The 27,005-nt window shown below is 41.0% G+C and overlaps 3 protein-coding genes across 3 annotated transcripts in view; all 3 read right to left on the bottom strand.

Moving 5' to 3' along the window:
• Positions 1-1,056: 1,056 nt before the first annotated feature.
• Positions 1,057-3,311, bottom strand: cep20 (centrosomal protein 20). Its single transcript, XM_085410616.1, has 4 exons — positions 3,222-3,311; positions 2,319-2,516; positions 1,967-2,051; positions 1,057-1,635 (listed from the first exon to the last, which is right to left on the bottom strand). Exons 1-4 carry the CDS (start codon positions 3,247-3,249, stop codon positions 1,527-1,529), a joined length of 420 nt encoding a protein of 139 aa, XP_085266742.1. The 5' UTR covers positions 3,250-3,311; the 3' UTR covers positions 1,057-1,526.
• A 2,933-nt stretch (positions 3,312-6,244) lies between these two features.
• Positions 6,245-9,807, bottom strand: LOC146668653 (uncharacterized). Its single transcript, XM_085410617.1, has 2 exons — positions 7,170-9,807; positions 6,245-7,006 (listed from the first exon to the last, which is right to left on the bottom strand). The coding sequence occupies exons 1-2, from the start codon at positions 7,438-7,440 to the stop codon at positions 6,930-6,932; spliced, it is 348 nt and encodes a 115-aa protein (XP_085266743.1). The 5' UTR covers positions 7,441-9,807; the 3' UTR covers positions 6,245-6,929.
• A 367-nt stretch (positions 9,808-10,174) lies between these two features.
• abcc6a (ATP-binding cassette, sub-family C (CFTR/MRP), member 6a) overlaps positions 10,175-27,005 on the bottom strand; it is a 28,840-nt gene continuing 12,009 nt past the window's right edge. The window contains exons 5-31 of the mRNA XM_085410615.1: positions 24,822-24,944; positions 23,678-23,739; positions 23,422-23,553; positions 22,010-22,216; positions 20,681-20,858; positions 20,306-20,467; positions 20,096-20,188; positions 19,335-19,538; positions 18,053-18,199; positions 17,867-17,954; positions 17,166-17,235; positions 16,927-17,053; positions 16,655-16,831; positions 16,403-16,570; positions 16,013-16,196; positions 15,830-15,914; positions 15,624-15,741; positions 14,980-15,187; positions 14,573-14,883; positions 14,083-14,282; positions 13,789-13,915; positions 13,471-13,572; positions 13,213-13,359; positions 12,959-13,117; positions 12,679-12,845; positions 12,374-12,568; positions 10,175-11,567 (exon numbers count right to left, since the gene is read on the bottom strand). Of these exons, the coding sequence (XP_085266741.1) occupies positions 11,459-11,567; positions 12,374-12,568; positions 12,679-12,845; positions 12,959-13,117; positions 13,213-13,359; positions 13,471-13,572; positions 13,789-13,915; positions 14,083-14,282; positions 14,573-14,883; positions 14,980-15,187; positions 15,624-15,741; positions 15,830-15,914; positions 16,013-16,196; positions 16,403-16,570; positions 16,655-16,831; positions 16,927-17,053; positions 17,166-17,235; positions 17,867-17,954; positions 18,053-18,199; positions 19,335-19,538; positions 20,096-20,188; positions 20,306-20,467; positions 20,681-20,858; positions 22,010-22,216; positions 23,422-23,553; positions 23,678-23,739; positions 24,822-24,944 (4,050 nt within the window). The 3' untranslated portion in view covers positions 10,175-11,458. The remainder of the gene's footprint in view (positions 11,568-12,373; positions 12,569-12,678; positions 12,846-12,958; positions 13,118-13,212; positions 13,360-13,470; positions 13,573-13,788; positions 13,916-14,082; positions 14,283-14,572; positions 14,884-14,979; positions 15,188-15,623; positions 15,742-15,829; positions 15,915-16,012; positions 16,197-16,402; positions 16,571-16,654; positions 16,832-16,926; positions 17,054-17,165; positions 17,236-17,866; positions 17,955-18,052; positions 18,200-19,334; positions 19,539-20,095; positions 20,189-20,305; positions 20,468-20,680; positions 20,859-22,009; positions 22,217-23,421; positions 23,554-23,677; positions 23,740-24,821; positions 24,945-27,005) is intronic.

Raw genomic sequence — 27,005 nt, 5'->3', positions numbered from 1 at the left:
AGCAGAAACAAATGTGTATAACCTAAAAATAACTTAGACGTAGAGCAGGTTACAAATGGTTTAAACAGTGCAACTAAGTGCCCAACATCAGTAATCAGGATAAGAAATAAAAGGCTGCCTCAGTAGATAATCACTTCCAGAAACTTAGGGCTTTAAGTTTGAGATAAAAATGTCAAGTTCCTTAAAACGGTGAGAAACTATGTGAAAAGCTCGACGCAGTGCATAATTAGCGTGGGATCTGGGCTACACACAGTATACACATAGATATAATTAAGTTTTGTTGATTTACTGTTGTTGTTTTGTGGTCTTTGGGGTCAGATAAAATAAAATTATCAAGGTAAGAAGGACCTCATTGCCTTTTCTCTTAAGCTGCAGCAAGCAAATGAGAAAAAGAAGTAAACATGAAAGAGAGAAGCTACAGAATAAAGTCTGGAAGATGCATTATACCTTAGTTTAGGTTCATTTATATAAGCAACTGAAGGGCACAGCTTTGGATCATGGGTGGGTTTAGTTTCACACAATACAATGACCACTAAAACAATCACAGGAAAGTGTTATTTTGGTCAACGTTGAGGAGCAGCTACTTTAATCACCCTATGATGAAAACTGTAAAAGAGAAAGTGCTTGCATTCACAATGAATAAGTCTTGTAAATTTGGAAAAGCCTGCAACATTTCATATCAATGTACAAGCTGTATGATCGCCTCAGAGGCCTGTTTAATGCATGCAGCTTAATTAAAGTGCACTTGCTGTGGTCTCTGCTATATTTGCAACTTTTATGCTCAAGGTCCTGCTCTCAATATCTTCAATGTTGTAAGGTCTTTTAGGACCTGTTACAGTGTAACATGTCCATCCATTCATCTCCTTAGCTGTTTATCTAATTCGGGGATGCAGTGAGGCCGGATTCTATCGTAGCTATCAGAGTGTGAGATGTGGTGTGTATGCTGGGTAGGACACATGCAAGCACAGGGAGGCCCCAGTGAACCAGACCAACCAACAAGTCAAACCCAGTACTGTTAGTATGCATGTTAGAAATGATTGGCTGCATAAGACTGAAAAAATAGGAAAGTTGTTTAATCCTATGAAAAAAGCAGACTTCAGTTTTGTCTGTGGTGACACTGCCACCATATGGTGGAGAATGAGATCAGCAATTGCAGTTGGTGAATAAAAATAAAGATTTTATTATTTTTACACTGTTAAAAATCAGTCAAAAAATATCACATATTTACAAAATGAAACACCAAATACATCACAAATGTAATCTCAATCCTTTAACTCAACTATGACAAAAACAATTAGGATTATTAATTATTAGGATTACACTGTGACTAATATAAATAAAGTGTTGAAGTCTGATAATAAATTCAAAATGTAAAAAAGGCCACAAAGAACATTTGGCAATTTATAACAAAGACACAAAGATTACTGAGCTAACAAGACCTTACAGACTTTACGCTGTAAAGGCTGAATAACTACAAGGACAGAGGCGAGATACAACATAGTAAGTCACTGCTGTATCATCAAACTTTAGGCATCAGTTCCAGGAGTGTTAATGGCAGCAGCGCCTCGCAGAAACACCTTCCCTCCCTTATTACTGCTGTTCACAAAGTGGGACACTAAGCCATATAGAAGAGGTCTGCAAAATAAAAAAACAAAAGAATTGTAATTAAGTTTTCATTAGAGAAGGAAAATAGGTGACTGATAGTAATTATTTTAAATTGTACGCCTTTCAGTTTTTACTGGCGGTACATGGAGATAAGTGCTAATTTATTTTATTTTATTTTTTTAAATTAGAATAAATTCCCAAGTCATCAAGCCAGTGCACAACTATGATGAGGATTCATGGGGACACTGTCAAATTGTTACACCCACTCTGAACATTCCCCAAAGAGTTCAGCTAATTTTTGAACATTATGTTCAGTAGCAGAATGTACTGGTATTTCTTAAATCCTGCTTTCTACACTTACACTGACTTGGAGCTTGGATCCTCAGTGACTTTCAGCTCATTCGCCAGGAACTGTCTGTCCAAAGGAACTTCGGGTTGGCCCGACTCTGAGAAAACAAACAGTGCTAAAAAATATTCACTTTTCTCAACAATAGTTGCTGGTTATGACAGCCACTGTCTTGACCAAGTCTACATAGTTGAGTCCACTGAGTTGCTACCATGTGATTGGCTGATTATACATTTGTGTTGACAAGCAGTTGAATGGTCGTAGGTAATAAATCATAATCATAATAATAGTAGTTACAGTTCTTAAAGTTTGTAAAAAAAAATAAAATAAAAAATGTTGAGCTTGCACTTTTTTGGACCTCACCCACCTGCAGTCAGCACAGACGCTGTGTATCTGTACTTGTTGAACTCCAAGTACTCCCTGATGAGCTCGTTGATGATCAGGTTTTCGTGGGACAGGGGAGGTCGCGGTTCACGCTGGTCATCCAGGGCGCTGAACACCTCCGCCCGGATGCGAGCCTTCAGCTGGCCCAGCACACCGCGAGACTCCAGCGTTTCCCTCAAAGCTAAAATATTCACATTTTTAACACAGCAAAAAAAAAAAAAGGATAACAGATTGGAAAACTAAACAACCCCTATGGGTACAACGAATCTGTCAGTAAATTTAGCTAACGAATGAAAGCGGGATGTTTTTGTACGACGTACACCGTACAGAAATTTACCAATTTAACATATTCTTGGTATTTTTAAAGCTATAGACCGCTTCGATAACAACTCATATTCATGTCAATATCTTCACAACACACTCTTTAAATCGTAGTAATTCTCAACCATTAATCTGTTCTTATTTTTATGAAAATGTTTATTACATGTCCTCCCCCTATGCTAACTAGCCTAACTCTGAACTAGCTGGCTAGCAGCTGTTAGCGCTGGCGAGCAGCGAAAATTTCCTGAAAAAATATAGATCGAATAAAGTATATTACGTGTTTAGCTATGCCGAATCGAATTATAGGTGTTAACAATAAAGGCGGCAATGGGTTGATTCATCCTTAAAATATCCCTAAAACCACTGCCATTTAGGTAGCTGACTTATTAAACTTTTGAATGGAGGCTGGTAAGGATGTTTCTGTGTTTTATAGTTTGCCAGTGTTCGTAGCTTTTCGCTAGCTTGTAAAATAACATCTACAATTATGTGGGTTGATCTGAGATCGTATTAGGATACTAGTTAGGAAACAAAATAATGAATTATGCTAATGGCAGTGAGCTCTTACCGCACTTCAGTTCAGTGATGGTCGCCATCGCAACGAGTGTTCCTATACAACCCACATGAACGTTTCCAAAAATAGCGCCCCAACAGGTGGCGGAACACAACTCAGGAAGATAACACGAGAAGACTTAAAAAAAATCACAATTTTTATGGAAGACCAGATTATGTACAAGTGTATTTTTACTGTGATTTTTTGGGGGGTTTGAAGGACAACATGGCTGAGCTTTAGAGGTGCATTTGGTTCAGAGTTCTCAAGCACATGGCAATGAAATGATTGACCATATCATAAATATTATTGAAGTGAGCAGAGCATTCAAAAGCATTCGCATGGACAGAGTTTACTTAAAACTAGGAGTAGGCAAGGCACAGTTTACATCAAATGCAATAACCTATGATCATAAATAGTCTGTCAAAGAGAAAGAGTCTGACCACACTTATGTAAAATGCTGAAACATGGTTAGGTTAAGGGATTCTCATACACATCAAAATTCAGATGTTCAGCCTGGTAAATATAAATATTAAAATCAGCCATAAAATAGTTATAAGAGGAATAGAAGAAATAAAATCACAAAAGTGAAACAGAAAACTATTTTGGGTTTAGGAGAGCAATGCAAAAACAGCAAACATCAAGGTTGAGTGGTCCACCGCCCTACCGCTTGGAGAACCTTTTTAGCTTTCCTCAGAGCTAAAAAAAATGTATAGTCGAAGGGGCGTTCCTTGGAAAAAACACTCAAATTACCATTTCTGACCACTGTCTATGTTGAGAAGACAACGTTTATGTAACTTGTTGAGATCAAGTCATTTAGAATAAAGCTTTTGTTTGACAGGAACAGAGGGCATTTTGTATTTCCACAAGACTCCAGTGAGTGTACATGTGCAGCAAATGCACTGGTATACCTGACACATTTAGGTAAATACTGTATCTTCTAAATAGAGAAAAGCAGTCCCAGAATGGGTCAAAGATGTGAATGAAACTAAGATTGCAAATTTTACAGCTGGCCTGTGAATGCTAAGGATCCTACTAAAACGTCTCACAATGTGACACAATATCGGAATTGGGTTTGATAAAAGTGGACTGCTGACGAACAGTATCATTGGTGCTAGGATCACCTACACTGATCTCCTAACTGAAAGTATTTAAAATTTCTGGGAGCTTCTCCAGGACAGCGAGTGTAAAGCAGTGGGACACACACAGGCAACGCCAAAAACATCCCCCTCAATGGATCGTTCGCAGATACAGGTCCAGCAGTAGCAGCTGTTCATTTACCCAGATCTTAACATGTGTGTGGGTAACACTGATAGAAATGAAGGAGAGCGAGTTGTTGAGAGGAAAATGTAAAATAATGTGAAATATTTAATGGACATATATCCCTGTTTTATTCCGAACTATTGCCAAGTAATGATAGGCAGATATAATGAAATGCTGTATAATAGAGTGAGGTCTTTACAGTCCCTCAGAGCAATGTTTACTGAACAATTAATTAAAATTAAGTGGTTATACACTGCTGCTTTGTTTGAAGCTTGAACAAAACTAAGGTAAACAGTCAGGTTGTCCTTCTTCTTGTTCTTGTTTTGGAGCTTTCTATCACTGATATAAATAATAGCTCTTTAATCCATTGAGTGATTTATGAAAATCCCCGGACTGGTTGTGACAGATGGCCGTCCCCTCACTGAGCCTGGTTCTGTCGGAGGTTTCTTTCTCTTAAAAGAAAGTTTTTCCTCCCCACTGTCGCCAAGTACTTGCTCAGAGGGGTTTGTCTGTTGGGCTTTTCTTTTTCATACTGTAAGGTACCGAACCTTACAGTAATACAGGAATTACTGTAAGGTTAACTGTTATCTTCAATGTTGTGTTTATACTATGGTACAAAGTCACTGACAGTTATTGGGTTGAACAGCAAGCTCCAAATTTATGTAGAGTATCTTGGCTAAGATTCTGATGGTATATTCAATTCTTTTTACTGAATCGAGAAGGATTTTCATGTTAATCCTACTGCTAAGATGAGTGATTGAAAAAGAAAAACAACTGTTTTTATAGAGCAAAAAAGAGCAAAAACAAAAAAAAGATTTCTAAAGGGAACATTTATTTTATTTTATTAGTATTTTCCTCAAATGTGTCAAATATATATTTTCTCATCTAAATGAGGAGGTGAGTGAGTCCTGAGTGATTCGTTTACGCTATAATTCAGCACAGGAGCGAGGGGGTGAGTAACTCAAATGTGCTGTTAGCATGTTAGCAGAGCGATGCTACTGTGAACTGGGAAGCTATTGTCTTGATGTGAGCTTTCTACTCAGAGTTTTTTCTTCCAGTTCAGAGCAGAAATGCTTTTGTTAAGAAACTGGCTGTTTCCCCCCCCCCCCCCCCACAATTTTAATTATAAGCTAGATATATTTCTACTAATGAAATTAGTTTGCCAATAGCAACAGGAATGAGTCAGTGAGTCAGTTGGTCTTGTGAATCATTATACACGAGTCAGTAAAGTGATTCTCGAGTACTGAGCGATTCGTTCATGATTCGCACATCACTATTCCTCTGCATGCCACAATATCAATAAAAATGTTTCAGGATACACTTCCTTTTAAACATCACACCCACCTTCAGAAGGCATCTGACGCTCCTTATTGGCCCACAGTTTTCACTGATTGATGTCTCAGGTCACAGGGTTGAGTGATGAACCGTAACGGTTCATCCCAATGATCTTGTTTAATTAGTTGTTAAAAGCCAGAGTTGTGATTTAAATCATAATTCAATTCATCTCCCAGCTCTGTGATTAATTACTGCTGTAGGATTATTAAAAGTATACTCATCACTTCTAGTAGTAAAACAATAAACTGTGGGGGGAAAATCTGTGGTCTCAAAGAATCACCTGTTAGCACTTTAAAAATTGTTGAGCTGGATATGGCCATCTTGTTTGTGTTGAGCTTATTCCTTGGCCATTTGGTGAAGACAGGATACAGAGCCAGAGGGTTCTGTGTGAACCTGTGATGACACAAGTGCTGACATTAAGTTGTGCATTTTTATTTTACTATGAATGACAAACAGGAAGTTGGTACATGCAAGAATGAAATGTCCCCAGTAAATAGAACAGAATATTTACTGGGTGACATAGTATGGGCTCAAAATGTGGTCATAAATATTTTGTACTTGTATGACCACATTTTGAGCCCATAGGACATAGTGTTTGTGTTTTTGGTTTAATATTGTAAGGTAGTGACTTGAATACGTCACAGGGTGTCGCTGTTGAGCTGGAAATGCACTGTAGATTCGCCTAATTTTGACCATTTGTCTGCCCTCTTCTGTAGAGGGCGTCTGAATTATTGTTCAGATAAACACCAAGGTACCAGTAGCTGTCCACAGCCTCAATGGCCATACCTTGGATGCTTAGCGGTTGCAGTGGAGGATGTTTGTGCCTGCGGAAGTCTGACACCAGCTCCTTGGTTTTATTAGTGTTGATCTGGTGGCAGTTCTGCTGGCACCAGTCCACAAAGTCATTGGTCAGTTCTCTGTACTCTTTGTCATCCCTATCAGTGATGAGTCTGACTATTGCAGAGTCATCAGATAACTGCTGAAGGAGGCACTGGGTGGATTTTTGGGAGAAGTTTGCAGTGTACGGTAGATGGTGAAGAGGAACGGAGCCAGAACCATTCCCCATGGGGCCCCTGTACTGCAGACAACCCTGTCTGACACACAGCCCTGAGTTCTCACATACTGTGGTCAATCGGTGAAGTAGTCCAGTATCCATGTAGTGAGGTGATGGTCCACTCCTGTGTTCTCCAGCTTGTCCTTCAGAACTGTGGGAAGAATGGCGTTAAAGGCATTAAAGAAATCTAAGAACATGATTCTCACAGTGCTCCCAGCGCTCTCCAGGTGAGAGAGGAAACAATGTAGGAGGTGAATGACGGCATCATACACTCCAATGCCAGGCTGATAGGCAAACTGAAGTGATGAGCTCACCAGGGGCCGAAGCTGATCCAGGACCAGCCGCTCCAGGGTCTTCATCAGGTCGGATGTCAGAGCCACCAGCCTGTAGCTGTTGAGGTCTTTTGGACGTGGAGTCTTTGGCACTGGTACAACACAGGAGGTTTTCCAGAGCTGTGGGACTCTCCCCAGTCTCAGGCTCAGGTTGAAGATGTGCTCCATCACCCCACACAGTTTGCCTCCGCAGGACCTGACGACCTGAGCTGATGCCATCTGGACCCGCTGCCTTCTTGGCTTTAATTCTCATTTCCCTCCTAACCTGGGTGTTTGAGAGAGACAGGCTGAAGCCTTGTGTTGAATGTGTATTGGAACTGTTGTTGGGGGTGGGGAGTAGTGAGCAGGGTGAGTAGAGGAGGTGTGAAGTGTCTGAGGTGTCAGGGGTGGAACAGCAGCAGTGGGGGTGTGTGAGTCTGCAGCCGATGTTGAAGACTGCCTCATGGATGAATCAAACCTGTTATTAAAGAACTGATTCAGTTCATTTGCCCACCTCACATCCCCCACGGGCAGAGGGTTCTGATCTTTGTGGCTTGAGATGGTTCTAAGGCCTCTCTAGACTTTGTTGTTTTGCTGAAGCTGGTTCTCAGTCTTCTGCCTGTAGCTGTCCTACCCATTCCTTATCAGTCCTCTCAGCTCTCTCTGCACCCTTTTCAACTCCTTCTTGTCTCTAGATTTGAAGGATCTCCTCATCTGCTTGAGGAGGGCTTTAATTTCTGGGGTAATCCAAGGCTTGTTGTTGGAGAAACACCGCACAATCCTGGTGGGTGCAGTGTTATCCACACAGAAGTTAATATAGTCCGTAATGCATGTCACAAGGCTGTCAGTGTCCTCACTGTGGTCGTCACAGATCACCTCCCACATAGTAGACTCAAAACAGTCCTTAAGAGCCTGCTCGCTCTCCTCTGACCATCTCTGCAGCTCAGGGGAGGGAGAGATGAACTTTATGCCCTTCTGCATTGGCCTACAGTAAGTCTAGTGTTTTATTGTCTCTGGTTGGGCATGTCCAATGTCCAAGTCCAGTGAGACATGATTAAAGTCCCCTGATATTAGAAGAAGGGCTCTCAGAGATTGCATTTGCAGTCTGCTGACCACAGAGTGGAGAGAGTCACAGGCTGCATCCACGTTGGCCAAGGGGAGGACATACTCTGTTATCGTGATAACATCCCTGGGGAGGTAGTACAGAGGCATGCTAATGGCTAACAGCTCAATGTTTCTGCTACACAGTATTTCTTTCACAGTGATGTGTCCAGGGTTACACCATCTGTCATCCCCTCCCCCCCTTCCTCTTATTAGTGTTGGTTTTCCTCTCTCGTCCCGTCCGCCCGCAGCAGTTGCAGTGTGACGCTCGTATCCAGAGTTAGTGGTTTTAGCCAGAACTCCGTTAGCATCATGATGCTACATTGCAGGTATTCTGACAAAACATCCTACCTATCAAGCTGTCCTACTTGTTGTTACTGCGCATGCGCAAAACTCAAAACCGACCATGTTTTCGGTGTTAATAGTGCACGCCTATTATTTGATCCGACCCCGATCTCGTGCGTGCAAAAAAGGGTTATTATTATGTTTTACCATTTTATTACAGTTAATACTTGTTTTCCTTAAGCTGTTGTCAATTTGTTAACTTTTCAAGCTAACATGCGTTTTGTTTTGATGCTCTCGTTTACTGTTTTAGCTGTTTGGTGGTTGTTGAAATTTTGTGAGGTTTAACCTGATATTCTGGTGTTTCGGGCAAAGTAATTTTATATTTAAAAAATCAATTCAGGATTTTAATGAATGATATCACGTTATCCAAGCTAGAATCGATTTTAATCGATAAATCGATAATCAAAACCCACCCCTACTCTGTACACCCCAATCCAACACAAAATTACACAACGCAGAGTCCGGGCTGTAGGGACTCTGCCCCTGCACTGGTTGCACTGGTTGGGTTACAATATTCTTTGAGTGTTATTCACAGTTTTGACTCTCTTTTATGTCTTAGGCTCTTATTGACTGTAGTTCTCCCTCCCTCAGTGTTTATCTTAGGCTGTGTATAGTCTGTCTCCGTGTTTTCTCTGTGCCGTTCCTGTGTTCCTCGTTTCATGTCGAGTCACCCTTGTCTATGTGTTTATTCATCTCCTCTTCTCTCCATAGACAGTGAAGTCTCCCTGTTCTCCATGTTTGCTCTGTCTCCCATCAGACGTGTGTCCCTGTCAAGTCCGCATCTCCGTGCCTTTCACGTTGATAGTCTTGCGTCCTTTGTTAATGTTTTCAGTTTTGCTTCCTCCACTCCTTGTGATGTACGATTGCTCCCTGCAGTGCTCCCCTCCTGTGTCTGATTCCCTCATTATCACTCTTTGTATTTAGGTCCTGTGTGTTCCTGGGTTTGTTGTCCCGTGGTTACCCATCATGACTGCAGAAAACAGTAACTGGAAGGACAAAACAGTCATTCTGCAGTCATTGGTGTAAACGAACAGCTATTGTGCTTCATAGCTTGGATAACAGCTTCATAGCTGTCTGCCACCTAGTGATTGAGTTTGGTAACTTAAACTAAGTTTTGTGTGAATTTATATTTTACATGCACCTTTCCCTGGTTTTTATAAACTCAGCTCTGGTTACATGCAACAAACCACAGTAAATCTCACATTGAATGAGCTGTGCACAGGCTCTGACACAAAAATGTGGATGTGGATTAAACTACATACAGAACTTGACACATGAGGAGGCAAAAGTCTTGTTTAAAGAAACAGTCCTAAATGAAATAGAGTCAGGCATTTTTGCCTCACTCTTTCAAAATATAATTATTAGGAAATACTTGGTTTTTACTTGAAATGTGTCTTTTTTTTAAAATGATGAAGTCAGTGGGGCATAATATTATTTGATATAAATACATAGATATAATCTCATTCGACACCATCCTGTGATTATTTTAAGTTGCCTTAATTGCTCTGTAGCACTTCTTCAATCTGCGTTCACTTGGTTGTGAAAGCACCTACCATTATATACTTACGAATGCAAAGCCAGACATAACCATTGAGTCAAATAAATTTTATTTTCCAGCATGATGTATGGAACAAAAGCCATTAACAGTAAAAGGTCAGTGAAAATGATCAAGCTTGTTATAAAAAGTATAAATATAACATAATCCTCATAATTTTAAGGACACTTAATACATTTTGTCAAATGGTATAAATAAAAACTTGGGTTTCTCTTAGAATATATTGTCTAAACCAGTAAGACAAAACAGTAAATGCTTCTTCTCCTTGAAAAGTTCATAGGGTTCATTCTTTGAATAGAGAGTAAAATCAACATGTCAGCACCATAAAAAATAAAACAAACAAACACTGATTTTTATCTTCTCCGTGTGTGTATGGCCTGGTCTGTGTGGTAGACGCTGAGAGACAATCACACAGAGATTTATCACCATTCTTTTCATGAGGCATTCTCTTCATTCATGGTGGTTTTCACTACCGGTGTCAGGTTAAATCTGACCAGAAAGGACTCTATTGACAGTTTTATGTGTTTACTTTGACAGAAATAAACAATGGCCACAACATAGTTGGACGATTGCTAATGTGTTGGCTCATTTCAATGTTTTCCTCATTTTCCCTGACATATAAAAACTCCAAATTGGCTGCCCCAAGCTCAGATTTTGAATGCAGTACAAACCTCATTTGCCCATCCTTTGCCAAAGTGAACCTTTTGAAGGTTAGTGTGTCAGAGAATTTCCTGACCCACTTTCTGAGACAAGAAGACAAAATAAGACTTCTATCATTTTAAAATTATAAAATTGCCTCTTCTTTCTATACAAGGCTAAAAAAAAGAGTGAGTAAACATCCATATTTAAGCCTGAGAAAACATAAAAAAAATACACACTTATAAAACTACAAAAATAATATAGCTTCCATTCTTAAAGAGAATGAAAATCCTTAAGATTTGTGTTACCCTTTCATTCCAGCCTTTGGCTTAATCCTTTTTATGGAATAAACTGACTCCATTAATCGAAATACAACATTTGTAGTGAGACTCAAATATCCAGTATAGCATTCCTGTATAGTTTTCATCCTCTGAGGTTAACAATGTCTTTTCCTGACTTGGGACAGTGTGTCTGTCTGTTAAAAACCAACAAATGCTTTTGAGATTCATCGACAATGCCCTCACGGAGAGGTCTTTGGAGCTGCCACAAAGCTTGGAATGGCCCAGATTAATGTGTGTTGGAGAGCCATAAGCATAAGGTGCCACATCTGTACACCAGGTCATCAGTTCTATGGCCAAAGCCCAGCGGAGACCTAGACCAGTCCAGCTTCCCGACACATTCGATAGAACTGCCCCCTCTGTGAGATGAGGTTGGCTGGAGAGTCCATCTCAGAAATGTGGCCTCTGTCCATGACGATAACTCTGCGAAGCAGCAAGAAAGAAAGTATATTGTTTATATGCAACATATAGGTGTGTAATAAAGCTGTGCAGTACAAGCAAATATTGCAAAGCACATCTGTATTCGTCATCTCACATGTCATCATTTCCTTTGCTGTATCTGGATATAGCATAACACTCTACTAGCATATAACATGCCTGCATCACATAGAGAGTCTGACCTCAAACACTTTTGCATAGTCCAACAAATAATCTAGCTGTTTCTCATTCAGATCCACAGGCAGCAAGAGTCAGATCCATTTTTAAAGCAGTTTTTACAAACAGATCTTTCCTCTGTATGTTAATTCGTATCTACAAATGACAGAATATAAGTTAACAATTCATTGATTAAGTTAGTGCAGTTAAATAATGCAAAAACAATGCATGTCACTAGTGACCATGTTACACCTGGATTTGACTCTTTGACTCCACAAACTGCATAGATACTACTGGTTTAGGCAAAAGTTAATATTAACAAGTTTGTTTATAGGGCTACAAGAAAGAATATATTTCTTTAGAACCATTCCCACAATTTACTGTCTTTGAAATGGTAAATAAAAACAGTTTTTTTTCTTCTAATAACAAATGCCCTTTACATGTTAGTGTCCAGAGTCCTCTCTTTTCACAGACTTTTGGACTGTGACAAGAAATGGATAAAAGCAGCAATATTCCAGAAGCTGGGATCATCTAATGTGGGATCTTTACCTAGCCTCAGTCACTTAATGAATTCTTAAAATTGTCACCATTACTTTTTTGTCGATTCACTAAATAGACAATGAACATTAATATACCTGGTGTAGTCCATGATGGTATTAAGGCGGTGAGCAATGGTCAGCACAGTGCAGTCCTCAAACTGTGTGCGGATTGTTGACTGGATGAGTGTGTCGGTCTCCAGATCCACAGCAGCTGTTGCCTCATCCAAAACCAAGATTTTGGTTTTCCGCAACAAGGCTCTGGCTAAGCATACGAGCTGACGCTGACCCAGACTACGTATACAAAGGAAGAGAAGGGAAGATTAGAATATCATACTAAACGTGGTGCTGGAGTAGACGCTACTGTACGCTACTGCGTGTCATATTGGTGAGCTTATGTGTACCTGAGGTTTTCTCCTCCCTCTGTGCATTCATGGTTAAGTTTGTCAGGCAGATTAGATACAAAGTTTTTGAGGTGAGCAAGTTCCAGTGAACTCCACACTTCCTCATCTGTGTAGGTATCAAAAGGGTCAAGGTTCATCCGGAGGGAGCCTGAGAACAGCACAGGATCCTGTGAGAGAGGACAGAGATTTTATTCATCACCGAAATGTCTAAATTAGTAATATAATCACTAATCATTTTTTTAATGTGATGAAAGCCAGATCTCAATAAGAGTTATTATACCTGAGGAATGATAGTAATGCGCGATCTGAGGTCATGGAGTCCAATGTCAGCAATGTCGACTCCATCGATAAAGATCTTTCCCTTTGCTGCCTCTAAGATCCTAAAGATTCCCAGGGCAAGTGAGGATTTTCCTGCTCCAGTTCTACCCACAATTCCGACCTGAAAAAAATTAGGTTTTAGAAATGATGTTTTAGATAATTATGCAGTTTAAATCAAGGCGATGAACACTTTTAATATCACACAAAATGAATTACCTTCTCTCGCTCATGAATATGCAAAGTAATTCCTTTCAGAGCCAACTCAAGGCCTTTACGGTACTGCAGTCCGTAGTCCTGGAACTCTATAGTACCGTTCTGGGGCCAGGCCTGGGGTAGTGAGCTGCTCTCTATACTCCAACTGGCCTGTATGAGCCAATAAGGAAGGATAAGTAGAGAAACAAAAGCCCTCCTCTAGTACAGTTTATTGTCCTAAGCAGTGATTGGTGTACGTGTGTGTGCGGTGGGAATAATGACCTCTTTAGGAGTGTCAGCGTACTCGTTCACTCTCTCAACGGAAACAATGTTGTTTTCCACATCAGTCCAAGATCGCACAATCCAGCTCAGGATTCCAGTCACCTGCAATATTTAGTGAAAAGGCTTTTACTTCTCCTGAAATGCGATGCATTTCCGGATAGAAATAAAAACAATGCAATTTTCACTTTTTCTAGTTTAACTCCCAAATGCCTCATTCTGTAGCTGTGTGATCAAAGAATATATACTGTGTTTCTGGTGGTAATAAGGTGGCTACTTGGATAACAGTATAACAACGTGACTGTGGGTAGACTGTATTACCTGGAGAGAATGTGACACAGCCAGACCAACAATGCCTGGGCTCAAGGTGCTTTTCCCCATCACAGACAGAATGGCAGCAGCTAAGACCACACCATTACCAACAAACTCCAGATTGACTGCCAGCCACCTGTAGATATCAGTGTTATCATTAATATCATTAATAACATTGTTATCTCATAAATCAACCACAATTCTTAATGTTATAAACCTTATCCAACCCTCATCAACTGCTAAGTGAGCAAATGGAATATGAATAAAGCTAAGGCACTTTATAATGATTGCATATCCTCTCACCGGGTGGCCACAAATCGAGGGAAGTAGGAGGTCTGATTGAAGTCAACCCTCTCATTAGCCTGCAGAATGAACCTGGACTGCTCTCCGAAGGCTCGGATGACGCTGGCGCCTTGCACCGTCTCATTGAAATGGGTATAGATGGGCGAGCGGCTCACAGCTTCCAGCCTGCGCAGCTGACAGGATGTGGCAACGTAGAAGCTCTGTTGGCCACAGTGGAAAAGTAAAACACCATCTTTAATGAATGAAACAAGTGGGAACACTCAGGGCTTTCCCATAACTCAGAGTGAATGCATTCAAAGTCCATGTCAGCAGGTGGGGAACAAAATTCAAGTGGATGGCAAAATCAGCAGGTTTGGTTTTGGAGCCCAGAACTTTCCAATAACATACAGTAATGGAACCCAGCTCTTGCTAAGCAACATTCAACAGCATCATCTCAAATAAGAAACTAAAGATCAGAGTGGAGAGTTTATATTTTGGGGAGAAAATATACCTGGACAAAGGCATAGAGGAAAGCGAGAGGCAGGATGATCACGGCTGCAAAGGGTGTAGCCATCAACACGATGATGCAGACCTCCATGAGCTTGAAGACGTAGCTTAGCATCATCTTCAAGCCTTCAGGGACCATACAGTCAATAGCGTCAATCTCCTTAGCAAAGCGGTTCAGGAGGTTGCCACTTGGCGTGGACTCAAAAAAAGACATTGGAGAGTGCAGCACGTTGTTCAGGAGGTCCATGTGCAAGTGGCGAGAGGCGATGATCCCGCAGATAGAGATGGCAACAGTCGTACCAAAGATAGCAACACCTGAAGGGAAGGGAGAATGAGTGTTTGTTATGTCCAAACGAAGTTAAATTGTTTGAATCATTTGAAGCATCATTTGAATTAAACCCACTAACTCACCCTGCACAAACCCAAGGGCCCCAAAGACAGTCAGTTTCAGGTCTGTATCAATTTGGGTGCCGTTAACAACAGGATCATCGGCCCACTTGCTGAGCCAGTAGTTGTAAGCCAACGAAGCGCCCTGCTGGAAGGCGTACAGGAAGACGATGGGAATGATGATGGCCAAACCGATTGTCTTGAAGTACTTCTTGTACATATCCAACCTGACCTGTTACAAACAGATAAAAAGCAGCAGGAATAAGAGAACTATCTTCACATCCATTCCCTCCATTTATCCAAGTCCAGATCAGAGATAATAAAACAATTTTATTCATAATTATTAAACCAGCAATAACTATTTTTGCAGACACAACCAGAACAATGTGTCTGCCATGACCATGTGTTTAACTTTACTGCTGTGTATCTGTTTGCCGTTTGGTGCTGGGCACATGTCATGTAAAATTGCTTTTCATTGAAGATGGCTTCTTGTTTTAGCCAAAAATAACATAAGGGGAGTGACTGTCTACCAAAACATTAGACTTGCACAATCTAAAATAACAACAATGATTTGAAATATATTGGCAAGCTAAGCAGAGTTGAGGGAAACTGCAGAGCATGGTAGGGAGTGGCACTGACACCTAATTTTAGGCCTTTTTCAGACTTACTCTTCCAGTGCGTGCCTTGTCAACTTCAGTGAGCTTTCCCAAGTCCTCTGGTACTTGTTCCTGGTCTGTTTCAGAAACAGGCTCCATATTCTGCAGGTTTGTATTAGTGGTGTCACCCCTAAGGAGAGGTCAGAGGTCAGTTTCATAAAAAAGTATGGTTTATATTCCAAATATGAGAATGAGGAGTGATGCATTTGTCAATGTACCCAATGAGCTGCTCCTGTGAGAGATCTCTGGAGAATGGCATGAAGTCGACCATACTGAGGCGAGCATTAGACCTCCTGGAACCAGCTACATGAAAAGTGTGCATAGTGTTGAGTTATTACTGGGAATTTAAGAGATTGTCTTAATGTAAAACAGCAAAACTAATGTCTGAAATGTCTTTTCACCTCGTTGTATGGCACTCTCTTTTCTCTCTGTGCTTGCAAAGGTGTGGATGAAGTCTGCAAATGCGCCGTGGTGGCTGAGGAGCTCCTGGTAAGAGCCACTCTCTGTGATTTCTCCATCTACGAGGACGAGGATGAGGTCGGCCTGCGGCAGGAAGCTCATCCCATGGGTCACCAGGATGCGGGTCTGTATAGCAAGCCACACAAGTCAGAAAAATGACATGTAAGCACAATCCAACACTAAATTGAGGCTTTCTTGAAAACAAAGGTGTCAGCAAAGTGGTTGTTTCCATATTATGATAACAATAGCACAGAACTTGTAACTGGCGCAATTGTCTTTGTGGTTGCGTTGAACTGGATAGACTGCACTTTGCAGACGTTATATGGCATTACCTTGTCTCTAAGGACTCCTTTTGGTCCAATGACTTTGTCGAAGATGTGTTGACCCACATGTGCATCAACGGCAGACAGCGGATCATCCAGCAAGTATACATCAGCCTTTCTGTAGACAGCTCTGGCCAAACTGACCCTCTGCTTCTGCCCGCCTGAGAGGTTAAGTCCCTGCATGGAGAAAAAACGTTTAAAATATCTGAGACTCAACATATGCATGAAGCAGCATTTTTTTTTAAACAAAGTATTCAATACCTTCTCTCCAATCTCTGTAGCATCTCCAGCAGGTAGGATGTCCAGGTCAGGGAGCAGGGCACAGGCCTCGAGCACACGGTGGTACCATGTTTTCAGCTTTTCCCGGCCAAATATGATGTTGTCTTGGACTGTGGCATTCTGAATCCAGGCTTGCTGGGGAACATACGCCACAGAACCCTGTGAAGAGACAGTCAAAAGCGAGAATATCAATATTTATTACAAGTTGCCCACAAACTATGAATAGACCTTGTTATGGAACGCAAGCTTAGTACCTTGACAGTAACTTGGCCACTTCTTTTCTCCGTTTCCCCAAGCATAGCGGATAACAACGAGGACTTTCCACTGCCTACATGTCCTACCACAGCAACAAGGGAGCCTCGAGGTACACTGACACTGATCCTGTCAACAAAGAAGTGAATTTTCCTGTAAGCCTCAAATCTTTTATTCTGTTGTTGATTTCTTTTTTCAATCTTCTTTTTCCAAAACATATAAACACATACTTAAGACATACCGTTTAAGACATGGAGGACCCTCTGCAGACCAACTGAAAGTGCCGTTTTCTATGACCACATCTTCTCCGTCTAAACAATAAAGAAAAGATTGACTTAAAAGAACAAAACCTGCAGCGAGCACTGGAAAACAGATGTATTCTTTCATCCTTAGTGATAAACAAACTTTCAAAACAAAGCTTCTCCTTGAAGTTACTCGGCAGGGTGCAGCCGGGGCGTAATTACAAGTGAATTTTCTTAATCATACAAATTACAGAGCCGCTGCTTTTTCACAAGCTGTCTTAGGAAGTGTTGACAGTTTACAGACAGAGGAGTGCAGTATATTTTTTTATTTCTTTCTGAATCATATGTCTGAATTCATGCTGTGATTTACGTTCAACCGCTGAAGGGAACATCCTATAATTACCCTGTCTACCAGTCAGCCTGGGGACCCAGGAAGTGACAGTGCACATGATCCATACAAGGTTGTGGTAGTCCACAGTTATAAACAACTACATCTTGTGGGATGCTTATATTGATTATGACAGCCTGTGATTTCAGGCAGTATGGGGAACCAAACTGTGGATATTTGTGAAACTGAAAAGTATAGAATCAGAATCAGAATACTTTATTGATCCCTGGGGGAAATTAGAAGTGTATTCATTCAGTGTAATAGTGTATATATATATAGTGTATATAGTGTATATATGGGTGGGGTTCTTACCAGAGCTCAGTGGTGCCTTTGAGACATTCTCCATTTTCAGTTCTTCTGAGCACAGGTACTTCCCCAGACGTTTCAGTGAGACTACAGCCTGAAACAGTCAGAAATGAAATGGTCGATATGTGCTGTTAAACTGTGGACTGTGAAAATAATCTCCTCAATCAGGGATGGAGAAGAAATGCAACCTACCTGCAGGGTTGTGCTTATTGCAAATGGAAGCTGACTGAGTGGAGTCTTCAGGATATTGATTAGCGCCATGGAGACAAAGACCTTCTGTGCATCCAGGACGTTCTTGTCATCAAGCATCACATAGACTCCAAACATGGCGAAAGCAATCTTGGGGGGGAAAAAAGGCACTAAATGTTACTTTTATGGGCAGAACCCTGCATGCTCTTTAGGCACAGACAGTTTTAAGAACAAGGATTGCACAGGTCTAAATTGTCAATATACTTTAACCCACGTCGAGACGAAAATCAGCAGCAATGCTTTAAATGTCTGATACTACTTTCTGACTTCCCCGCCCTGTCTGTGGCACGTAACCCTAAGTCTAGCCAAGTCTTATTGTTCTGTAGACTTGAATCTTTAAAATAAGGCCACTTATGTATAATTTTATTTTTTGCGTCTCCAGCAAGGTGTTTGATAGAATAAGATGAAATTCTCTTCAGACATCTCCAGAGGATAAATCTTAATGATTTGATGATCTAACACAACCTTATTGATTTAACACTTGTAATTATTGTATTGTCTCAGCTTACTTTGTGTTTCTGGCATGGTAAGATGGTATAATTGTTATACCTGGTGGTTGCCAACACGTTAGCATGACTGAGAAAATACTAGTTACTAGTAGAATGCTACTATTTAAAGGTATGGTGCAAGAGCTGTGAATGAATGGGAACCTGTGGAGCTGTGGCCTAAATGTAATTTCATGAGGTACGCTTTATTCTTCTTGTATTTTTTCGATAGAAAAGGCTGAGACAATAGATACTACTGGCTTTGACTGATTCCTTTCTGTAAAGATGAGGAAATTCACAGCACCACTAAGTTCTTCACGGCATCTGTTATTTAGATTTTAAGCATTAAATGAGCTGCAGCAGAGACATTGTAGCATTAGCCCCCTGAGAGCAATCACCTTCAGTCACAGCTGACTGCTTGTTATACACGCATATACATTTCTCTACTGTTTAAGCTACACTCCTAGCCTATAGTTAGCATTTGGTGCTATCATGGGACGGTCATGAAGTGAATTCCTAACAAATCAATCAAATCTAATATATTGCTACTGTACTTGAGAAACTACAAGATTTTTTTTGTCTACATGTCTATTTATTCAAGACCGCCTCACTATCAAGACTGCAGACTATATAGCTCTTTAGCACAGTGGGCTTATTCAGACTTTAGACATGCAGGACTGCTTGTTAGTATCGTGGAGTTAGCCTCTGTATTGGAATGTCTATCAAATGATTGTTCTCACCAAGAAAGAAGAGGAGTTAAAAGATGCGATGGAGATGGAGTAGAGAATTTGAGACTTCTTCAGAGCCTTGAGCTCCTTTTCTCTGTAGCCCAAAACCTGCTCCAGGAAGGCCTTCTCCCAGGCATAAAACTTCAAGATTTTTATCCCATTCAAGATCTCATTCATCAGTCTGATACGGCCATCCATGAACTTCATTTGAATCTCCTGTTGACCAGACACAGGGGTTTTTACTCAGTATTGTTTGAAAAAGACCGCATGCAAAGCTGGAACTGAGGCACAGTGGATAGACAATTAGCAGACCACAGGATTCATGCATTTGTGAACATGGGTTTGACTCCCCTTATTACAGCTGTAGTAGTTTTCTTGAACATCACAGAACTTGTTTAATTCAGTAAGAATTTATTGCTTGTTACATTTTAGTGAATTTTATAACAAGGAAACAACAAAGAGCCAGGAATGTGGTCACTGCATTCAAGACTAAGTTCGATTAAACTGGCATCCAAATTTACAGAAGCCTCTGTTGTTTTTCCAAAGAAATGAAAAATTATGCCTTTCTACTGCCCACCCTTTCCTGTCATTGTTTTTCAAGCATGTTATATGGACCAGACATCAAAAGGACAAGGGAGAATGCACCATCCAGGCCAAACACCCACACAGCTCTTCAGTCACTATCTAAACCAGCTGTGGTATCCCTGACCTGACGTGCCAGATGTCTGGGCTACTGGAACGAAAGTGTGAAGGATTCCTGTAACAGCTTTTACCTGCAGCTTGCTTCTTTTTTTTGCAATGAATCCGTTGAGTGGAAAAATGAGAATGACAGTGGCAATTCCTGCCAGAGCTGACGGGCCAAGTTGCTGAAAAAAGGAGAAAGGATATGATTGTTTCAAGGTTTGTTTTTTTTTCTCTTACTCTGTTAGGCCTCATTTGTGCATGAATTGGATGCTTTGTAAAAACACTGCATTTCAACATACCTGCCAGAGGAAGAAGAGACAAAGCGCAATCTCAATCGGAGCCAGCCACACAGCATTAAAGTACACCACAAAGTCCATGAGCTTCTGAGTGTCTGCTGAAACCAGATTCACAATCTCGCCCACAGTGCAAGTCCTTCTGGCAGAGCTGTTTATCACCAAAGACTGGATTGCCAACAAAAGAGACAGCATTGTTTACAGTGTAATTTAATATCCTCGTAAAGATTTCACAAAATCATTCATCTTAGGTAAAACTGCTAATCACATACTCCATTCTGGAAGAAGATAAGGTTTTTGTTTGTGCCACTTGAGACATAATTTATGTTGTGTGTCTGTGTCGGTTAGTGGCTTCATGTCCGTAGATATAGAGTGACTCACCTTCCTGTAAACCAAGCCCATGACAGCTGTCTTCACCCTCATTCCCACTGTGAAGCAAGTATACATGTACTGATGGTTGAAGAGGGACTGAAGGCAAGAGAGGAGGAACATTAGCGTGGCGTAGAAATAGCCCTTCCACAGTGGTGCATCTTCATCTCTCATGAAATCCAGCAGAAGACTACGGAGGAGGACAAAGAGATACTTAATCGCAATGTTTCAGATGGTTGCACATGTTCAATTTTGTCTTCAACCTCTGTATTGAGGCTCTGTTTCTATATCTTTCCTGGAAAGTTGCGAATGATGCAAAGCAAAACAGGCACAGACAGGTTTTTTACTCTTTTTACAGATTCAATCTGGTATTATCTGACTCTTTTCGTGTGCTTTTGCCAATGTCCTTGAGCGCTGCTGTGGCTGCTGGCTAACTGGCCATCACAAAGTAGCCTAGGTTGCACAACAGAGCTCAGCTTGTGGCCAGGCTGCCCTCACACTTGGCCAGCGGCTCCCTTATTGTGGTCCAACTGCATTTCTGCCATTTAGAGCCTTCTCTCTCTCTCCTCATGTCCTCCTTACTGGAGCAAAGAGGGCTGTGGTCTCGTCTACTTTTCTTGCTCACAGCTCTATGACCGTAATTAACACTTCCACTGCTTCTGTGCTTTGCATCAACAACAACATTCCAGTCTGACTGGTGGGATGGTGAGGCGGGTGGCGGGTCGGCCATGACCTGTTTTCACTGCTGCCAGCTTCTGTTGTTGTTTGGCAGTTGTCATAAATCACCAAATCCCTTAACGCTATTTATCTGTCTAAGAGATATTTTAGACGGTTGTATTTTTGTCTGCTGTTTCTTGAATTTTCCCAGCAGTAAAACAATAAAACTTTATTTTACCCTAGCCTGGTCTGCAGTGCATCCAGGTAATTTCAGTCAGAGCTGAGGTTTGGAAAGGTCTGGCTGGAGCTTTCCTCAATACAGTACACTCAATGCCATTTGGTTTGTGGGACACTGAGCAGTGAAAAAGCTATATTTGGGAACTCAACAACAGTATCTCATTCCAAATATAATGGCACAGTTTCTTGCACTAAGTAAACCTCTTTCTATCAGACTAGACTACTTCATTTCTATCTTTATGCTAAATCGTCACAACATTTATGGATTATATAAATGAGAGAACTGCTATCTAGGGGATTTTCAGCAATGGAAAAAAATACTCATGGGCCTCATGGTACTGGCTGAGATACACTTAATATTTGCAAATATTGGCAACTCATACTACATCTACTTAAAGCCACATGTCTTTCATAAAAGCAGAATTTGAGGTTCTGGTGCACTCTTACCTTAGCACCTGAGGGATGGCGAACATGAAGGCATCGTGGAATATGATACACAGAGTACCAGTCAGGAAGTACGGGCCGAATTTGCGTGCCAGTGTTCTGAGGAGGAAGAAGCCAGAGCTTTGTTCCTTTTGCAACTTCCTGAGGAGCTGAGCCTGCTCTGGCAGTCGGCTTCCCAGTGCCACACCTGATGCTAAGGCTTTCTCCTGCCTAAAAGAGCAAAGACATTGTCACAGTTACAGACATCTATGTTAGAGATGCACCAACATGCTGCTGTCTTTTAAGTCTCCAATGTAAAACTCTAAAAAAGCACTTGTTTTTCGTGCCACCGCTGAATTTGTTGGCAGCTTAGAAAAGCATTATTTGCTGAAATAATTATTAGACTTAACAACTGCTTTCAAAGCACTGGATTGTGTTAACAAGCCTTGGAAATGGCACAGAGTCTCTAGTCTTGACATTATGGTATTGTATTGTCCTCAAATGACTCTCTTTGGGCCTATTTTTAGCCCTAAATGCCTGTGGTGATGAGACATCCCAAGTTTTAATTTACCACAGTTACAGCTCTGCTCTGCTCGGGTCATTAATTCGACCAGCCCCATGTTGAAGTTTGACCACATTGCAATAAAATGGAACTGATTTTTGGCTATGACAATAAGGAGAGGAGTACAGGGGATCACAGGCCTATGTCAAAATAGCAAGACACGTGCATTTCCTGCACATGTCGTGTCCTGTCTTTTGTGCTGCAGATTCATGCACCAACTGCTGCCTGATACATATCAAACATTAAACAGCTGAAGATGTGGTTCTTTAAAGGAGTATGCTGACATTTGACATGCTTCTGATGTGGAGAACTATGTAAAAGCAGATGCCTTCTAAAATCTAACAAATAAAGCTGATGATCCCAGTAAAGACGTGGTTACCTAAGGTTAGGATTTAAATAAGAATTTTCAACAGAAAGTCAGAATGGCAGTTTGAGGACTTGAAAGATGACTGTTTATCAGGTTAATGTTAAAATAATGTTATTGGTTCCAGTACTGTAACAGATTTTGTTATAGATTTTGCACCCACTAGTACACAGAGTCCACTAGGGTACGAATGATGTAAGTTTCATCAGCAGCAGCTGCATGTGAGGCTCAGCACGGCTGTTATTGTACCCTCCAATTTGCGGTGACCCCACAGACTTGTCCACCAACTGCACATGCTTCCCCCGAGCAGACTCCAAGTGGACTAGAAAGTAGTATAATGAGAACAATTATGTGTTTGTGGTGTCTGCAGATGTTTGTGTACGTGTCTTAAAGGAGCGTAATCCCAGCCATACTAGAGAGGTATACAGATGCATATGCAAAGTGCATTGCAGTACTACTGTAAATACCCAAAGTACCAAATAAAATTTATCAAATTTAAATAATTCTCACTTTTGAAGTTTGGCACATTCAGCTGTCCAGTCCTGTTCCAGATCTGAGATGATCTTTTGTGATCTGTCTTCCTCCCTTAGGGTCCACAGATCCCCTGCTTCCAGTGGGTTGCGATATCCTTTTACGACAAGTCTGAGGAAGAAACACGGGAAGTGATTCAAACAGAATAAACATATTATTGTAAACAAGCACAAACTGTTGTTGCAGTGAGTCAGCCGATGCCTAAAAATGAAAGGGTTTTAAAGAACCATCTTACCCAGTGAACCACCAGAAGAGGATCTTTGACAGGAAAGAGGCATCTTTCACAGGACAGGGATTCTGCAACAGATTAAAGACCAGACTCACTGTTGTTTTCGCAGTAAATCTCTCACCACTTGAGGGTTTTTGAGAAATACACATCCTAACAGAGTCCGTCGGTTGATGGTTGAATGGTGCACTTGTGCGGGCTGTGTTTAAGAATGCTAATGTGCGCAAACAACACTGCACACTCAGGTGGTCCAGTCTGACGACCAAAGGCCATAAACTCCCACAGAACAGCACAAATAGTGCTCAGTGTTAGCGCAGGGTGAATATGACGTTTTGAGGTCTGCTGCAGACAGAGTGGAAATGTGTCATCACAAACTATAACAAGTGGATACACACGCAGAAAAACAGAGTTTGTCCCGTCACGCAAACTTTTTGGCATCTCCTCCACCCTGCCACCCCCTCACTGGGGTGTTTGCTCTCATCATTACCAGTGCTCTTACTCTCTGTCTCCCCTCTTCCTCTCTTCCTGTGAGTAACTCTAACCAGAGCGTGGGGCAGAGCAGCGGAGGAGGTGGAGGAAAATGGGAGTGTCCACCACGCCAGACTGTGGCTTCTGCACCCTCAACCTCCTTGCTACTTGCCAGCAATTTCTTAAGGGACTTTTCCAGCTATTTCAATTGTTTACCACTGCGGAAATATTACATCATATGTCTGTTTGATAAGTTAGAGGCTCATTTTCATTCACCTGTGAGTTGCCCCTAATCAGCGTATTATTCTGAGCTCAACAACGTTTTACCAAGCTCATGTTTGATGGGGTAGTGAGATCTGTATTAAGTAATTGCTTTTCTGTTGTGTGGTCACAGACTCTTAGCAGTGGTCTCGATGTTATCTCACAAAGTGAGTGAGCAGTACTGAAGGTATGCAGACACACAGGCACACACACACAGTCATTCACACTCCTCTCACAGGAAGCCAAAGTGGACATGTGAGAGTGAAAGGAAGGAGGATGTGAATCACATCATTTCCTCCAAAAGTGAAAAGTGTCTTCACAACAAAAGCGGAAAACCACAGGACAGCCACTCCGGCATTTTTCGTTCCTAGGTAATCATAGAGGATGTTCTTGACGGAAGCGGTTTACATTCTCCTCTGCCTACCTTTTCTGAGATGGTTTTTCCCTCTGGAGGCTGGTCAGCAAAACAGCACAGGAATAGCTGGGCCAACTGGATTGTGAAGTAGGAGAAGAAGGCGAGGTATCGTACAATATCAGAGGCAATGCCCTGTGGAATAAATAAATAGGAAAAGCAATGAAAAGGCAGCTGATAATGTCAGAATGCTGCAGTTAAAGTTCTTTGAGTTTACTGGTTTCAAGCAAGTTTTGCAATTTAGACATTTATTTTAAACTAGGGACACAATTAATTGGCTTTGCGGCCGACATGACGAGGGTTTTCATTTGGATCAAAATGTATTTTGGTTGTTTCATCTCTTTCAACATTACTTAACAAATTACACAACATCCTGACTGTGGTACAACGGATCATTTGTCACCACTGTGGCTTTGTGTGCAGTTTCACAACAGCACAAAATTCATTATATAGCTTTTATATAGCTTTTCCTTTGAGCGCAAGCCGTATAGCGGAGGATGGTTTCTGCACCGGGATCACAGACACAATAAAGAGTATTTTGGACCTTTAAGCCAAATCAGGGTGAAAACCCAGAGTCTTTAATGGTGTGCTTTTTATAAATGAAACAACAGTTAAATTTGTCTCGCAGTCACGCTAAGAGCCCGTATCTGTAAACAGGGAAATTGTGGTTTCACAAACCAGCAGAGGTGGGACCAAGTCATTGTTTTGCAAGTCTCAAGTAAGTCTCAAGTCTTTATCCTCAAGTCTCAAGTCAAGTCTCAAGTAATGTCAGGCAAGTCAGAGTCGAGTCTCAAGTCACTGGTGTAAAAGTCCGAGTCAAGTCACAAGTCTGAAACTTTGAATTTCAAGTCCTTTCGAGTCTTTAAAAAAAACAAACGAAAAAATAATGTTGCAGTTATGCTAAATGTAAATATTAGACCATGTAATTTTAAAATCTGTGTTTTTCTCAACACATGACAAAATAGTGAACTTAGAAAATATACACAAATTGTAAAATTGCACCTCTTTAAAATGCAGCTCAATTAAACCTAGCTCCAAGAATAATTTTCACCGACAGTTCTGAGATAAGCTGCATGTTATTCTTGGATGCGGTTGTAGGACCAGCTTTAAAATCGCATGACAAAAATATCATACACATTAAAAAAAACTGTATCACCAACGTAGCCTGGAAAACATTTGCTAGTTAGATGAAGTCAGCTATCTCATCTTAGCATATTTATATGCATATTTATAATCATACGGTTCTTGGAGTGAGTGCATACACTCATGAAGTTTAGTAACTTCCGGTCACTGCAACAAGCCCAGGTACAGTTTACCGACGGATGGGTACAGGACCTTGAAATGCACCGTGTAGAACGAAAGACCATCGTACGTATCATAAGTTTACCAGTCTCACAAATCGTCGTCATAAATACACATTCGTTAACCGTTTATTAATATAACCTTTGAGCTCAACGGTAATTAATTAGTAGTGGAAATAATTTCTGGTAGCATCACAGAAATGTAGCAGTGACAATAATACTGTATGCTGTAATCGTACTGGGCAATTAGTGATACAAAAAACCTGTTTTATCCTGTGAATAAAAGTATGTGTTTTTGTCAGTGTACCATAATAACAGAAGCGAAACGCAATATTGTGTCAGGACAATTTACTATTTATGCACAATAAATAAAGGAGCATAGCGCGACAATTTCTGTTCAGCGCCAGACTTGCTTGTAACCTATATCACCAATTATGTTAAGAAAAATGACGCATTAACTACAACAGCAGACTGACCTTTGTGTAAATGCTTGGAGCAGACTAACCTGTGAGCTGGAGTGTTCTAGGACGTTATATTTGATCTTTGAATGGCTGCAATCCAGTCGCGTCTTTGTTACTTCGGAAACATGGCTCGAACAATTTCTCTTCAACGACGTAATCCGATAACAACCGATCTCTTTACCCGTCGGCTTCCCGTGGCTGTCATGCGACCGGCTATTGCAGTTAATAATACAACGGCTTCTTGACATTTTTGTGTTTCTTTTTATCGCTGTATAACTGATTTTAATTGAAAGCCTGCGTGCGCTAGTACCGCTTGCCACGAGTTCCCAGAATCCTTTGCGGTTCTACCCGTGAATGACGTCACATTTTCAATCTCCATATAATATGCATGTTAAATTTTATATTTGGGGTAAAATATCAAGTCTTTTCAAGTA

The sequence above is a fragment of the Rhamphochromis longiceps genome, linkage group LG6, assembly GCF_057381845.1.
Source record: "Rhamphochromis longiceps isolate RC_006_pf linkage group LG6, R_longiceps_female_GT1.1, whole genome shotgun sequence".
Lineage (NCBI taxonomy): Eukaryota > Metazoa > Chordata > Actinopteri > Cichliformes > Cichlidae > Rhamphochromis > Rhamphochromis longiceps.
The sequence above is the reverse complement of the archived record's forward strand: the minus strand, read 5'-3'. Positions and strand labels throughout refer to the sequence as shown.

What these genes read in the sequence shown, in the direction of transcription:
- cep20 (XM_085410616.1), bottom strand. Translation starts at nt 3,249, where the DNA reads ATGGCGACCATCACTGAACTGAAGTGCG. An exon ending in AGCGTCTGTGCTGACTGCAG is followed by an intron (nt 2,052 to 2,318) that starts GTGGGTGAGGTC and finishes TTGTTTTCTCAG; the next exon opens with AGTCGGGCCAACCCGAAGTT. An exon ending in GATCCAAGCTCCAAGTCAGT is followed by an intron (nt 1,636 to 1,966) that starts GTAAGTGTAGAA and finishes TTTATTTTGCAG; the next exon opens with ACCTCTTCTATATGGCTTAG.
- LOC146668653 (XM_085410617.1), bottom strand. Translation starts at nt 7,440, where the DNA reads ATGAGAATTAAAGCCAAGAAGGCAGCGGGTCCAGATGGCATCAGCTCA. An exon ending in TGGATCAGCTTCGGCCCCTG is followed by an intron (nt 7,007 to 7,169) that starts GTGAGCTCATCA and finishes TTCTTCCCACAG; the next exon opens with TTCTGAAGGACAAGCTGGAG.